Genomic DNA, 11,576 nt, shown 5'->3' on the forward strand with positions numbered 1-11,576 from the left:
TACAGTCTCCGCCGCTGTTTGTTCCATGCACGATCAACGCAAATGAAGCTAGATTCCCTCCAACTCAAGACGAGAGCTCCTCAAGCTGCAGGAGAAGGAAGGGCGGGGAGGAAACAAGCCTCCGCCCTCACGCCATACCCTCCCACGTTCACGGAGGGGAAGCCACATTTGCCCTGAGAGAGGCGCGGCCGCTTTTTTCCTAACCCCATTCTCGCGAGTTCTCGGAACTCTCGCGATAACCAACGCCCGACTTGTGCGCCCGGGAAACCCCGTTGCTCCCTTTTCCCTGGCTGGCAGCTTGGAGGCCGCACGGTAAGCTGAGTGCTCCGGTCCGAACCGGGTGCGGGGTGTCGGGGCCCGTTTCCCGATCCCGGAGCGTGTGCCTGGGAGCTGCGGGGTACCCGCGCGGGGCCGCCCCGCCCCCTGGAGTCGCGGCCACGTGCGAGTTGCAGGCCCGGGCATGTCTGGTCCGCGCTCTCCGGGAACCGAGGCTGGGCTTGGTGGGCAGCGGGGAGTGCGGGGGACCCCAGAATCAGGGGTTGGGGTCATACAGCGTTTTCACAAACGGGGGCAGGTAGTGTTCGTGCGACCCGGAGAGACCGTGGGCGTCAGTGAGTTCTGTAGGACCCACAGGCGCAGGGGTCTTTAAAGCGGGGAATTGAAGTAGGGCCTTCGGAAGTAAGGAGAGTGCGACGGTTTAGATCGCGTTGGGGCTGGCCCCCGACCCTTGTCAGTCGTCTCCATCAATCCTGTGTTCACATGCTCGACTTTTCCCGCAGATGCCTGGAGTTACTGTAAAGGACGTGAACCAGCAGGAGTTCGTCAGAGCTCTGGCAGCCTTCCTCAAAAAGTGAGTGGGGATTGCGGTCCGAGTGGGTGGAGGCTGTCGCCTTTGCCTGATCCCTCAGCGCCCGCAGGCTTTCAGTCTGGGGAGGCTTGTTGGAGGTCTCTGTGGGGTCCATCCTTTCTACATGAGGCCTGAGTTGTGTTTGAGTTTCAGTCTCTTTGTATTTTGGGACACATTGGGCTCTTCTTGATCTACAGTTGTGTTGAGGGGAGGGAATTGGGATGGAGTTTGTGGAGACTCCTGAATTGTGCCTTTCTCTCTGTCTTGGTCCCAGGTCCGGGAAGCTGAAAGTCCCTGAATGGGTGGACACTGTCAAGCTGGCCAAGCATAAAGAGCTCGCTCCCTATGATGAGAATTGGTTCTACACACGAGCTGGTGAGGAACTGGGGCCTTTGGCTGGGGCGTGGGGGGCTGGGTGTCCCCTTTGTGACCTCTTACTTGCCCTCAGAAATAACAAGAGAGAAATCTTTGACTCTTATCACTGCATGTTTTTTGTGACATTCAATAATTTTGTACTCTGAATCTGTTTCTTCATTTGTAAGAGATTCATGTGAGGACCTGTGCTTTCCTCTGAGTCTTGTGGGGGACCCAGGGACAAATGAGTAGAGTGTTCATATTTTGCCTGGAGGTGGTTCGTTTTAGAGAGAGGCATTGTCCTTTTAATACCTATGGGTCTGTTTTATTGTTCAGATCGTCACACTAGACTGTCTTGTTAAATGAGTTGTTCGTAACTAAGGGGTTGGAGATCTGATCAGGTCACTCGTTGCTCTAGATCTTGGCAAGCCTTAAGTGCCCTGAAGAAAACCTTATGGTCACCCTGTACTGGTCCCTTTTTTTATCTTCTTATTAATCCTTTAGTAATGACTTTGAAGGACTGATTTTCTTTTTGCGGTACGCGGGCCTCTCACTGCCGTGGCCTCTCCTGTTGCGGAGCACGGGCTCCGGACGCGCAGGCTCAGCGGCCATGGCTCACGGGCCTAGCCGCTCCGCGGCATGTGGGATCCTCCCGGACCGGGGCACGAACCCGTGTCCCCTGCATCGGCAGGCGGACTCTCAACCACTGCGCCACCAGGGAAGCCCCTGAAGGACTGATTTTAAGTGTAGCCCTTGGTTGCATAGTGCTAGTGCTAGTGCTAGTGTTGCCTCATCTGTCTTTAATGTTTCAAGTTTCTCCAGTCACCCCCATGGAGGCTTACCTTGGGAGTAGGGGATGGGGTTCAAGGCTGGATTGTGCCAAGGTGGCAGCCTCTGCACAGGGCCTTCACTAAAGGCTCTCGGCCTCTCCTGTGTTCAGCCATCCTGTGTGAAGTGGGGGCTCTGTCCTGACCAGAGCTTGTCTGTAGGTGGGAAGCAGAGTTTGGACAAAACTCCAGAATGACCTTGAGAAGAGTTGGCCTTGGTATAAGGTGCCCAGCACCTCGGAGCATGAAGTATTTTGTAGATGGTGGGCCAATCTTTCAGGCCCTAGACTGGACATAGGGGCCAGCATGCCCAGCCACAGCCTCTGACCCCTGAGGACTAAAAGGTCAAGTCTGTGAGATGAGTGGGGTGGGTAGTATATCTGTCTACTCACTTGTATGTTTTTATAAAGAAAAATGGGTCTGGTGAAGGGGAGCTGACTTGACCTCCCTGGGCACACAATCAGTGGTGACGGGGCCTGGACGAGACCACCACTACCTCTGTCATCCACCCATCTTGGGAAGCAAGGCATGCCTGGTCCTGACTGCTCTTTGGTGACGCCCCAAGAGCCGATAGGTCAAGCAAGGCAACTTTGGATCTAAGATGAGGAGAAAGAACCTCGTAGCTTTTCCCATTTGATCTGGTGAATACGCATATTTTGTATAACCTGTACCTAACAAAAACTTCCCAGGTAGGTCTGCTGGTTGCCGATTTGCAGTTGATGTCGGGGAGGTTAACATGCTTGTGGTCTGCCAGCTGCTGATGCCACAGTCTACCCGACTCTTGCCGTGATTGGAGGTGGGGGCAGCTCGGTCCTCTAGGCAGCATTCTGTGCTTTATTTTTCTAGGCGGGGAGAGATTAAGGGGAAATGGGGAAAGGACCCTGGGTGACACACACCGAGTTGAGCCTGCTGGCCATCTCTACAGTTGCTGTGGCCCCTTTCTGCCCACTGCGCACCTTCCCCAACACATCACGCTGGGTGTGCGTCCTCTGCCTGCCCTGCTGCTCTCCCTTGGCATTTCCAACGCTCGCTTTTGACTTCAGTTCCCCGGCTGCCCTAGTGGCACAGTGTAAGGGTTCTAGACCGGGGTGTGTTGTGCGCGCGTTGTTGGGGCACAGCCGCGCCTGTTTGTATAAAATCATGACAGGCAAGAGTTGCAGATGCCACAGGCCGTACGGTCTACTCTCTGACCGTTTACAGGAAAAGTCTGCCGACCTCTTGGAGCGTAGAGTGCTCCCGCTTAGTTCGGTCAGTCCACACTCTGGGCAAGTGGAGTCATAGGAGATAGTCATTTACCCAGGAGGAAAGTGAGATACAGACCGGCGACGACCGTGGGAGGGTGTGGCAGGCTGACTCCAAAACCACAGTCTGCCATATTTGCTTTTCCTCCTCTGGATCGTGGGCCCCCTCGGGGGTTTGGGGCTGAAGCACAGTGGGATAGCGACCTGTCCTGGGAGGCTGAGCTCTGGCAGTGAAGGCAACAGGGCAGTGGGGGTCAAATTCTGGAGACATATAAGAGCCAGCACGGTGTGGACAGCTATTGACCTCAGGTATGGGGATACAGAGGGCAGAGGTAGATGGCAGGGCCTTCTTGAGGGTGGTCCGCAAGAGCTGCAGACCTGTAGGGGTGAGCACTCACCGGGCAGTGTGTGTGAGGGGTGAGGTGTCGCGATAGAGCCTGTTTCAGGGGAGTGGGGAGAGTGCTCTAAGGGGAGGAGCAGTGTCAAGGGGGGACCACTGCAGGGCTTTGAAAGGGAGTGGTGCAGTGTGGCCCTAGACAGGCTTCTTGACCTCAGTTCTCAGAAGGGTCTGCTTGGGGGGGAGGTAAGAATAAGAACACAGTGTGTGTTTCAGTAGGCGTCCAGCGGTGAGTGAGCAGCTGTTGGATTGGGGCGCCTGAGCGGTGTGTCTGTGTGTGTGTGTGTGTGTGTGTGTGTGTGTGTGTGTGTCATGCTGCTCAGCTCGCAAGATCTTAGTTCCCCAACCAGGGCTTGAACCCAGGCCCCTGCAGTCAAAGGGTAGAGTCCTAACCACTGGGCCACCAGGGAATTCTCCTGCACCAGATAATTTTTTGCGTCATTAAGAAAGACGTGAGGCTCCCCCTGGGAGAAACTAAGGTTGAGCTTTATTGGAGTTTGTTCCCCGCCAGTCCCTGCTCAGGGTTGAAGTAAATTGTCCCCCTTAGTACCATGGCGCAGACCACTTGAAGGGGGTGGGCTCTGTCGCAGCTGGCAGGGAGCAGTGTTGGGGCTCAGACCCCATGTACCACACAGCCCGCCCCTTTCCGTGCTGAGCTGGGTGAGCGCTGGTCCTGGTTCAGCAAGATTCGTTTCTAGTGTGCAGCCTCTTCGGGCGTTCGTGAAATCGGGAGCGTCCATCTCAGCCCCTTCGTGAGGCTCTTACGCCTTCCCCAGCCCAAGTGGGAGAGCAGATCTCCACCTAGAGCCAGGGCGTGACCAGACAGGTGCAGGGGGGGGGTGGCGGTAGCCATTGGGCATTTGCACTGGTCTTCAAGGCGAGTTTTCCATGAGGCCGCTCCTGCCAGGAAGATTGTGGGGGGTGGCTTGTAACAGGTGACTCTCGATCCTGGCAGTGGGTGGGCTGCTTGGTGCCTGGAAGAGGGTCAGAGCCCTGATCTAGGGGGTGGGGTGAGGACAAAAAGAACCAAGGAGAGTGGTTTTAAAGTGAGCGGGGGACAAAGGCAGTGGTATCAGGGAGAGGCTGCTCAGTGGTCCTGGAGAAGTGGCCATGGTTTTTGCTGCACTGTTGGCCCCTGAAGCCCGTGGCTGTATCGGGAGACGGTCTTAGAGGGCAGGAGAGAGGCTGAGAACAACTTGTGCGCAGGAACTGCTCTGGGAGGGGCAGCTGGAGGGAAGGAGGAGCCTATCTCACCTGGTCACTTCCCCCTCCCCCCAGCTCATGACACTGGAGGGTCATGGAGATGGCCCAGCGCCCCGTGACTCTTGGCAGCAAGTCATTATTGAAGGAATGAATCTTCGGCTCCCCCGTTCATCTTCAGGACTAAAGGGGAATCTAATGACCTGAATCCCTACCTTTGAGCTTTCAGCCAGGCAGGGCTGTGTGATGGCCAGCATCTGGGCCCCAGTTCTTCAAACCTCAGTGGCCCCCTGAGGTAGAAAAGCAGGACGTTCAGGAGGGGCTGTCCCTACGGAGCTTGTGGCGTGAGCCCAGGAGTACTCTGGAGTTTAACCTTTTCCATACAGGAAAGTAGCACCTGACGCGTTCATGGCATCTTCACAGCGCTCAATGAGGTGCTTTTTGTCCCGGTTCTCAGGTGAGGGTAGGTGACTCGCCAAGGCCACAGTATCGGGCGGGCTCCTAAGGCCATGTTACTGCCTCATAGGAGAGAGTGAAAAGCAGATGGCATAGGGCCTGGCAGGCAAGTGTTCCAGTTGAACAGAAGAGGATTTCCAAGGAGGCTGGCCAGGGTGGGTGAGGGACTTGCCCAAGCCCGTCGAGGGACCAGAATCCCAGCCCACAGAGTGGGTGACGCACCTCCCAGGTTGGGAACATCCACTGCATAGGATGTCAGCTCTGCTACCACTGTTACCTAAGCTCTCCAGGGCTGGGGTGTGGGAGGATCAGTAGGTCGCTTCTCCAGCTCTGCTGCCCTTCAGAGCTCCCAGGCAGATGAAGGGGGACAGTCACGGCTTAAACATTTGCTAGGCTCTCCCCACAGAACCTCAGGTCCACCTCACAGCGCAGCTAAGCAAGTCCCTGGGGGGGGGCGGGTTGCCTGCCTGGTCACGTGGCTACGGCAGTCCCTCCACTACCTGTGCACGCCAGTCTCCTGAACTGGGGGGTGGTCAGGTACTGGGGCTTGGCGTGCGTTCTCACGTTCTCAGTTTCCCTGACCGGAAAACGGTGAGGTGAGAAAAACCTGCTGTCGCACACAACTAGATTTGTGACCTTGAGCAAGGCCCTTCCTAAGGCTGCCTCAGCTGTGGAGAAGCGTCTTCTCTGCCTGAGAAGGGTTCTCAAGTCTCCCTTGCCTCCCACCCAGCTTCCACAGCACGGCACCTGTACCTCCGGGGCGGCGCTGGGGTTGGTTCCATGACCAAGATCTACGGGGGGCGTCAGAGGAATGGTGTCATGCCCAGCCACTTCAGCAGAGGCTCCAAGAGCGTGGCCCGGCGGGTCCTCCAGGCCCTGGAGGGGCTGAAAATGGTGGAAAAGGACCAAGATGGGTAAGTGCGGGGGAGGGCGGAGGAGCCTTGGGGCCAGATCCCTTATGATGAAGTTATCAAGGACTGTCCCCCTTCGCCCATGCAGTGAGGTGCCAGGTCTGTCCTGCACAGCTGCACCTGCCCCCCAGCCAGGCAGGGGATTCTTCAGAACAGTGCACAGCGCGGGGCCTCCCCCCGACCTCTCTGGCTAACTACTCCAGGCTCCAGGAAGGTAATTTAGCGACTGTCCGCTTTCATTAGCCTGCTCGTTAGCTTTTCCCAATTGATTTTTCGGGGCTTTTGATCTAATGTTTGCACAAACGGCACCCCATCAGCTCCCAGGGGAGCTCCCACTCCAGCCTCCAGCTTGTTGGAATGCAGCCGACTAGGGACCTCAGTGGGACTTGGCTGGTGTCATGTGGTCCTGTGGCCAGGTGCCTTCTTGGAAAGCCTGGCTCGTGTCCAGGAGAGGCCTGGCAGGGATCAGGGACGCTGGTGGGAGCCTGCACTCACCTGGGGCTATATGACCCTTCTCTCCCACAGGGGCCGCAAACTAACACCTCAGGGACAGAGAGATCTGGACAGAATCGCTGGACAGGTGAGGGCTGGGTACCTCAGTCACCGCCTGGGTGTTTCTGGAGCCTGGGTTTTGTCAGATGGGAGTTTCCTCCCCTGGAGGGCACAGCCCAGGGGAGGAGGGTGCAGGAGAAAGAACGTTTCTGACAGACTTCCTGTGGGGGCTGGTTGAAAATGCAGGTGCCTGGGTGAAGGGAGGCCCAGGGTGCGGCTCACCAGGCTGGCTTCTCCTTCAGGGCACGCTCCCGCACACGCGGCTGCCTCTTCCCGGTCAGCCTTCTGATTCCGGCTGCAGTGTTTTCTTTCTTAGTCTTCATGCTTACTGAGTGTTGGGGTGCCTCAGAACCCAGGTCTCCATCCAGATGCTGACTGACTATAGACACCCTGGGCCAGAGTCCCTTCACCTGGAGCCAGGCTCCCCGTCTGTAGAGGGATCTGCTTTTGCCTACCTCGGAGGGAGGTGGTGAGGATTCCATGAGCTACGGCAACAGAGGCCCCCAGGGTCTGGCATGACCCTCTTGACTCAGGCCTCCTGGGAGTCTTGGACTGTTGAGTCACTTAAGTGTCAGAAGAGAATGGAGGTGTCAGCCCTCTGGGGATTGGGGGTGGCCTGGAATGAGAAGGTAGCCCTTCAGGGCAGAGCAGGGCCTGGCACAAACAGCAGTGTGGAGTAATGGGCAGATGTTGGAAACACACGACAACGCCCTCTTTCCTTGAGAGTCCCAGTTTTATCCTTCTGTAAAATGGGGAGGTATCCAAGATTGTGAGGATCGGATGAGATGAATACATGTAAACCACGAATCAGGGTGCCTGGTGTCCCATAGCTACTGGGGAGCTACTGTGAAGTGCTTGAACACAGACGCCACAACTGATCTTAACTATTTGTCCATCTTTTCCCACAGGTGGCAGCTGCCAACAAGAAGCATTAGAACAAATGATGCTGGGTTAATAAATTGCCTCGTTCGTAATCCTGGTCTGGGTCTCTTGATTGGGGGGTGGCCGGGCAAGAGGAAGGAGCGCTGCACCGCACTTCCCTTCCCTTGAGAAAGAGGGGGGCCAGGGCCTTTCCTGGATGGCTGTGGTACTCAGCAGCCTCGGAAACCTGAGGCCTGGCCTTCCAGGTTCACACGGTTCTGCCCCAAGTGGGCGAGATGGTGGTGCGAGACCCAGGGGCCCCTTGCTCCTCTCCCACACCTTGCCTTTGCGGGTCTCAGAAAAAGAAACGGAAAGTTCAAGCAGTGGCCCCACGTGGAGCCTTGGACCCTGCTGAAACAAAACAGGAGGGCCCTGTCGCTCAGGTGCTGCTTCTCTGGAAGGAAGTGGACAAGGAAAGCCGTCACTCGGGGCGGTCCTTCGTGTGCCTCCAGCCCAAGGTGACCTGCCTAGTATACACGTCCTTTTCCTGACCTACACGGGAGACTTCACTTTGGGGATCTCTGGCCTGGGCCCTGCTGTAAGATGGAGCTAGCTGTACCTGCCCCAAGAATTGGGATGCAGTGCTGAAGCTGCAGCAGGGACCCAGCTGGCAGGGGACTGCTACTTCCCTCCCAAAGGGAGGGGCATGGCCCCTGCATAGAGGCCAAGTTCCCAGGGCCCTCGTGGTGTCGCCCCCCCCACCGCAGTTCTGCATGGTGATTGGCTATTTGCACTAATGGGACAGGAGCCCCACCTGTGATTGGTCTCCTGGTCCAGGTGGGAGGTGCAAAGGGCTTCCAGTAGGCAGGTGCTAAGCTTTGGAAGGGTCCCCTTACCACGCTTTCAGACCTGGCCCACCTCCCATTTGGGGAAAACTAAGATGCTGGGCCTGAGCCGACTAGGCCAAGACCCCTGAGGTTCCCCCATCCCAAGTTACTCCTCAGGTCAAACCCATTTCCTTCCAGTGCCAAGCCTGGCTTTGAACTCCCAATGACTTGGGTTCAAATTCCAACACTGCCCAAAATTCTGTGCGACCTTGAGCAAACTTACCCTCGGCTTTGTGCTCCTGCCTGTAAAGCTGCTTACTCCTACCTGAGGGATTCGGGGAGATGCCGAGTCTTGCCTCAAAGCAGCACACCTGCACTTAATACTCTGTGAAATAGGTACCAAAAGGCGCCGTTTGGAGATGGAGATCAGTCACGGGTAATTTGCCGGATGTCCCACAGCCAGGAGGTGGCAAAGCCAGCATCTGGACCTGGGCTCTAGCCACTGCAGGGCACTGTCCCTTAGAAGTGGGGAAAATGAGGCCCAAAGGGTTACACTCCTGGGCATGGCCTTGATTCCAGTCCTTGTTTGGCGCCTAAGTTTCCTCTTTTGCTGATTGAGGATGAAGATATTTCCCAGAGTCGTCCTGGGAATGCAATGCCAAGCGTCTGGTTTGCTCACACGGTGCCAGATACCAGGGTGCTGGGTAAGCGGGAGGTGGAGGTGCCCAGACAGGCCAGCGAGCCAGAGAGGGCCTACAATGCGGCGGCTGCGCCCCTTCAGCCACTGGGAGGCAGTCGAGGGCCTGGAAACCGGCTCAGCCAGGAAGGATGCTGAAGGAGGTGAATTCCTAAGGGCTGCAGCGTCTGGATCCAGACTTCTTCCTACATGGGGGTTATAGGAAGAACTTTAGTACAGAGGGACTAATGACCTGCTGTACAGAGAGGGGCCCAACAGAACACCTGGGTCCCTGGAGGGGAGGAGGGAAGGCCTGAGGGCCAGAGAAGAGGAACTGTGTCCTAGGGGCTGTGCTAAGCACACTGTGATATTCTTACAGCCTCACAGGTAGGGAGGTTATGCCCAGATTACAGGAAGAGAAACTGAGGCTCAGGTGACCAGAGCTGAGATTCAAACCCAGGAGGTGTGAACTCTTGAGGCCCATGTTCTTCTGTGTGGGTGACAGTTGCACCTTTTTTTTAAATTACAAAATACTTCAAGCATGCAAAACAGTATATATACATAATAGTGTAACAAAGACCCATGGGACTTCCCTGGTGGCGCAATGGTTAAGAATCCACCTGCCAATACAGGGGACACGGGTTCGAGCCCTGGTCCGGGAAGATCCCACGTGCCGTGGAGCAACTAAGCCCATGCACCACAACTACTGAGCCTGTGCTCTAGAGCCCACGAGCCACAACTACTGAAGCCCGCGTGCCTAGAGCCCGTGCTCCGCAACAAGAGAAGCCACCGCAATGAGAAGCCCATGCGCCGCAACGAAGAGTAGCCCCCGCTCGCCGCAACTACAGAAAGCCTGCGTGCTGCAACGAAGACCCCGCGCAGCCAAAAATAAATAAGACCCATGAACCCACCACCCAGCTTAAAAAGTAAAGCAAGGCATAAAACTAAGACAGACAAAGCCCTCTGTGTACCCTTCCCGGTCGCGACCTCCTTGCTTACCCCAGAGGTAACCCCTCTCAGGAGTGGGGTATCACTCCCCTGCGTGCGTTTACACCTTTACTGTAGACACATGTGTCCCTAATAGCACACCCTGTTGTTTTGCCTTTTGAAAACAAGCCAGCCGGATCCTGTCATAGTACATTTCTTCTCATTTTCTTGTTGTTTCTGAGATGCAGCCATGTTGACAAGCAAAGCTCGGCCTCTTGTGCTGTGTGCCACTCCATTGACTGACGATACCTCAATTTATGCATCCCTTCTCCCGTAAATGGGCTTTTCGTCTGTTTCCCAGTTTTTGCTACCAAAAATCTCCCTGCCATGAATTTTTTCACGGTGTCTCCTCATGTGTGTGTGTGTGCGCGCGCATGTATGAGATGGTCCCCTAACTGCTCACAAACATCTAAACAACCTCATGTCATTTCCCCACCCCCCCCACCCCTCAGGCCTCATTTTCCTCCCACTTGACCTACAATAATGCTCAAGGGAAGCTGGTCACACATAAGTGACTTGGAATCCCTGCTCCACCACCAGACTCTATAAACTGGGCAAGTAACAGTGATGGTGTTCCCTCTCTGTGATGGCCTCAGCTTCCTCCACTGTAAAATGGGGGGTGGCCTACCTTGCCCACTTGTGGAGAGGCTGAAATGAAAGAACACCAAGAAAGAGCCCATCGTGGCCCTTTGGGTGTCGGGAACATCAACTTATGTCACAACATCAGGGAGATATTTTTATCCTTATCTCTTGAACTAAAAATGCCAAATCTTGGAAAGGGAAGCCACCACCCAGTCACAGAGCTGGTGGGCCTGCCTCATGTATTCCTCACGAACATTAATAGTAACTAACATTTACTGAGCACCTACTATGCGCCAGGCCCTGTGTTCAGTGCTGTGCATGCACAACCTCTTTAAATCCTCTTTTCCAACCCCGAGGAGGGAGAACACGGAGGCTCAGAGAGGGGACAAGTTTTGCCCAAGGCCAGTGAGAGGAAAGACCGGGCTCGGAGCCACCCGCGTCCCCTGACCACCTGTGCGCAGCAGGCACCCTGAACTCTGGCTCCCTCGGGCTTCCTTTCCAGTGACGAGCCAGGCCTTAAAACAACCTCTTCCCCCACCCAAGCAGCCTCCTCTCGGGGGAGTTGTGGCGGCCACAGGTGCAGGGAGCAGTTCCTCCCCACTCACGGCCTGAAGCCTCCTGGCAGGGGCTGCCCCCAACCTGACAACCAAAGGACCCAGCAGCGGGGCCAGTGGAGCCCATCTCCGAAGGGCTGGGCAGGAAGTGGGGCGGGGTTTGGGGCTCGGCCGAGGTGGGATCTGGTACCCCAGGGCCGCTGCCACCCAGACAAAACAACCCACTGGGAGAAGATGCCTGGGGGTCCCCAAGCCCGCCAAACCCCGCGTGCCACCATCTTTCTCCTCTTGATCTTCGCTGCTG

At 56.2% G+C, this 11,576-nt stretch overlaps 2 protein-coding genes across 3 annotated transcripts in view; both read left to right on the forward strand.

Moving 5' to 3' along the window:
• The first annotated feature begins 199 nt into the window (after nt 1–199).
• On the forward strand, nt 200–7,759 carry RPS19 (ribosomal protein S19). 2 transcript variants are annotated; one of them, XR_003006337.1, is made up of 7 exons: nt 200–312; nt 780–850; nt 1,122–1,222; nt 6,053–6,236; nt 6,322–6,447; nt 6,759–6,813; nt 7,694–7,738. XR_003006337.1 is itself a non-coding variant. In XM_024768747.1 (6 exons), the coding sequence occupies exons 2-6, from the start codon at nt 780–782 to the stop codon at nt 7,718–7,720; spliced, it is 438 nt and encodes a 145-aa protein (XP_024624515.1). In that variant the 5' UTR covers nt 225–312; the 3' UTR covers nt 7,721–7,759. The 2 variants fall into 2 exon arrangements, 1 of the variants encoding a protein (XP_024624515.1); XM_024768747.1 differs by lacking the exon at nt 6,322–6,447 and having other exon boundaries at nt 225–312; nt 7,694–7,759.
• Nucleotides 7,760–11,392: 3,633 nt separating this feature from the next.
• CD79A (CD79a molecule) overlaps nt 11,393–11,576 on the forward strand; it is a 3,453-nt gene continuing 3,269 nt past the window's right edge. The window contains exon 1 of the mRNA XM_024768596.1: nt 11,393–11,576. This exon is cut by the window's right edge and continues 25 nt beyond it. Within this exon, the coding sequence (XP_024624364.1) occupies nt 11,507–11,576 (70 nt within the window). The 5' untranslated portion in view covers nt 11,393–11,506.

The sequence above is a fragment of the Neophocaena asiaeorientalis genome, unplaced genomic scaffold (assembly GCF_003031525.2).
Source record: "Neophocaena asiaeorientalis asiaeorientalis breed wild unplaced genomic scaffold, Neophocaena_asiaeorientalis_V1.1 scaffold629, whole genome shotgun sequence".
Classification (NCBI taxonomy): domain Eukaryota; kingdom Metazoa; phylum Chordata; class Mammalia; order Artiodactyla; family Phocoenidae; genus Neophocaena; species Neophocaena asiaeorientalis.

Coding starts and splice junctions, on each gene's coding strand:
- RPS19 (XM_024768747.1), top strand. CDS start 780: ATGCCTGGAGTTACTGTAAAGGACGTGAACCAGCAGGAGTTCGTCAGA. Junction 1,223..6,052: donor TTGGTTCTACACACGAGCTG/GTGAGGAACTGG, acceptor CCTCCCACCCAG/CTTCCACAGCACGGCACCTG. Junction 6,814..7,693: donor TGGACAGAATCGCTGGACAG/GTGAGGGCTGGG, acceptor CTTTTCCCACAG/GTGGCAGCTGCCAACAAGAA.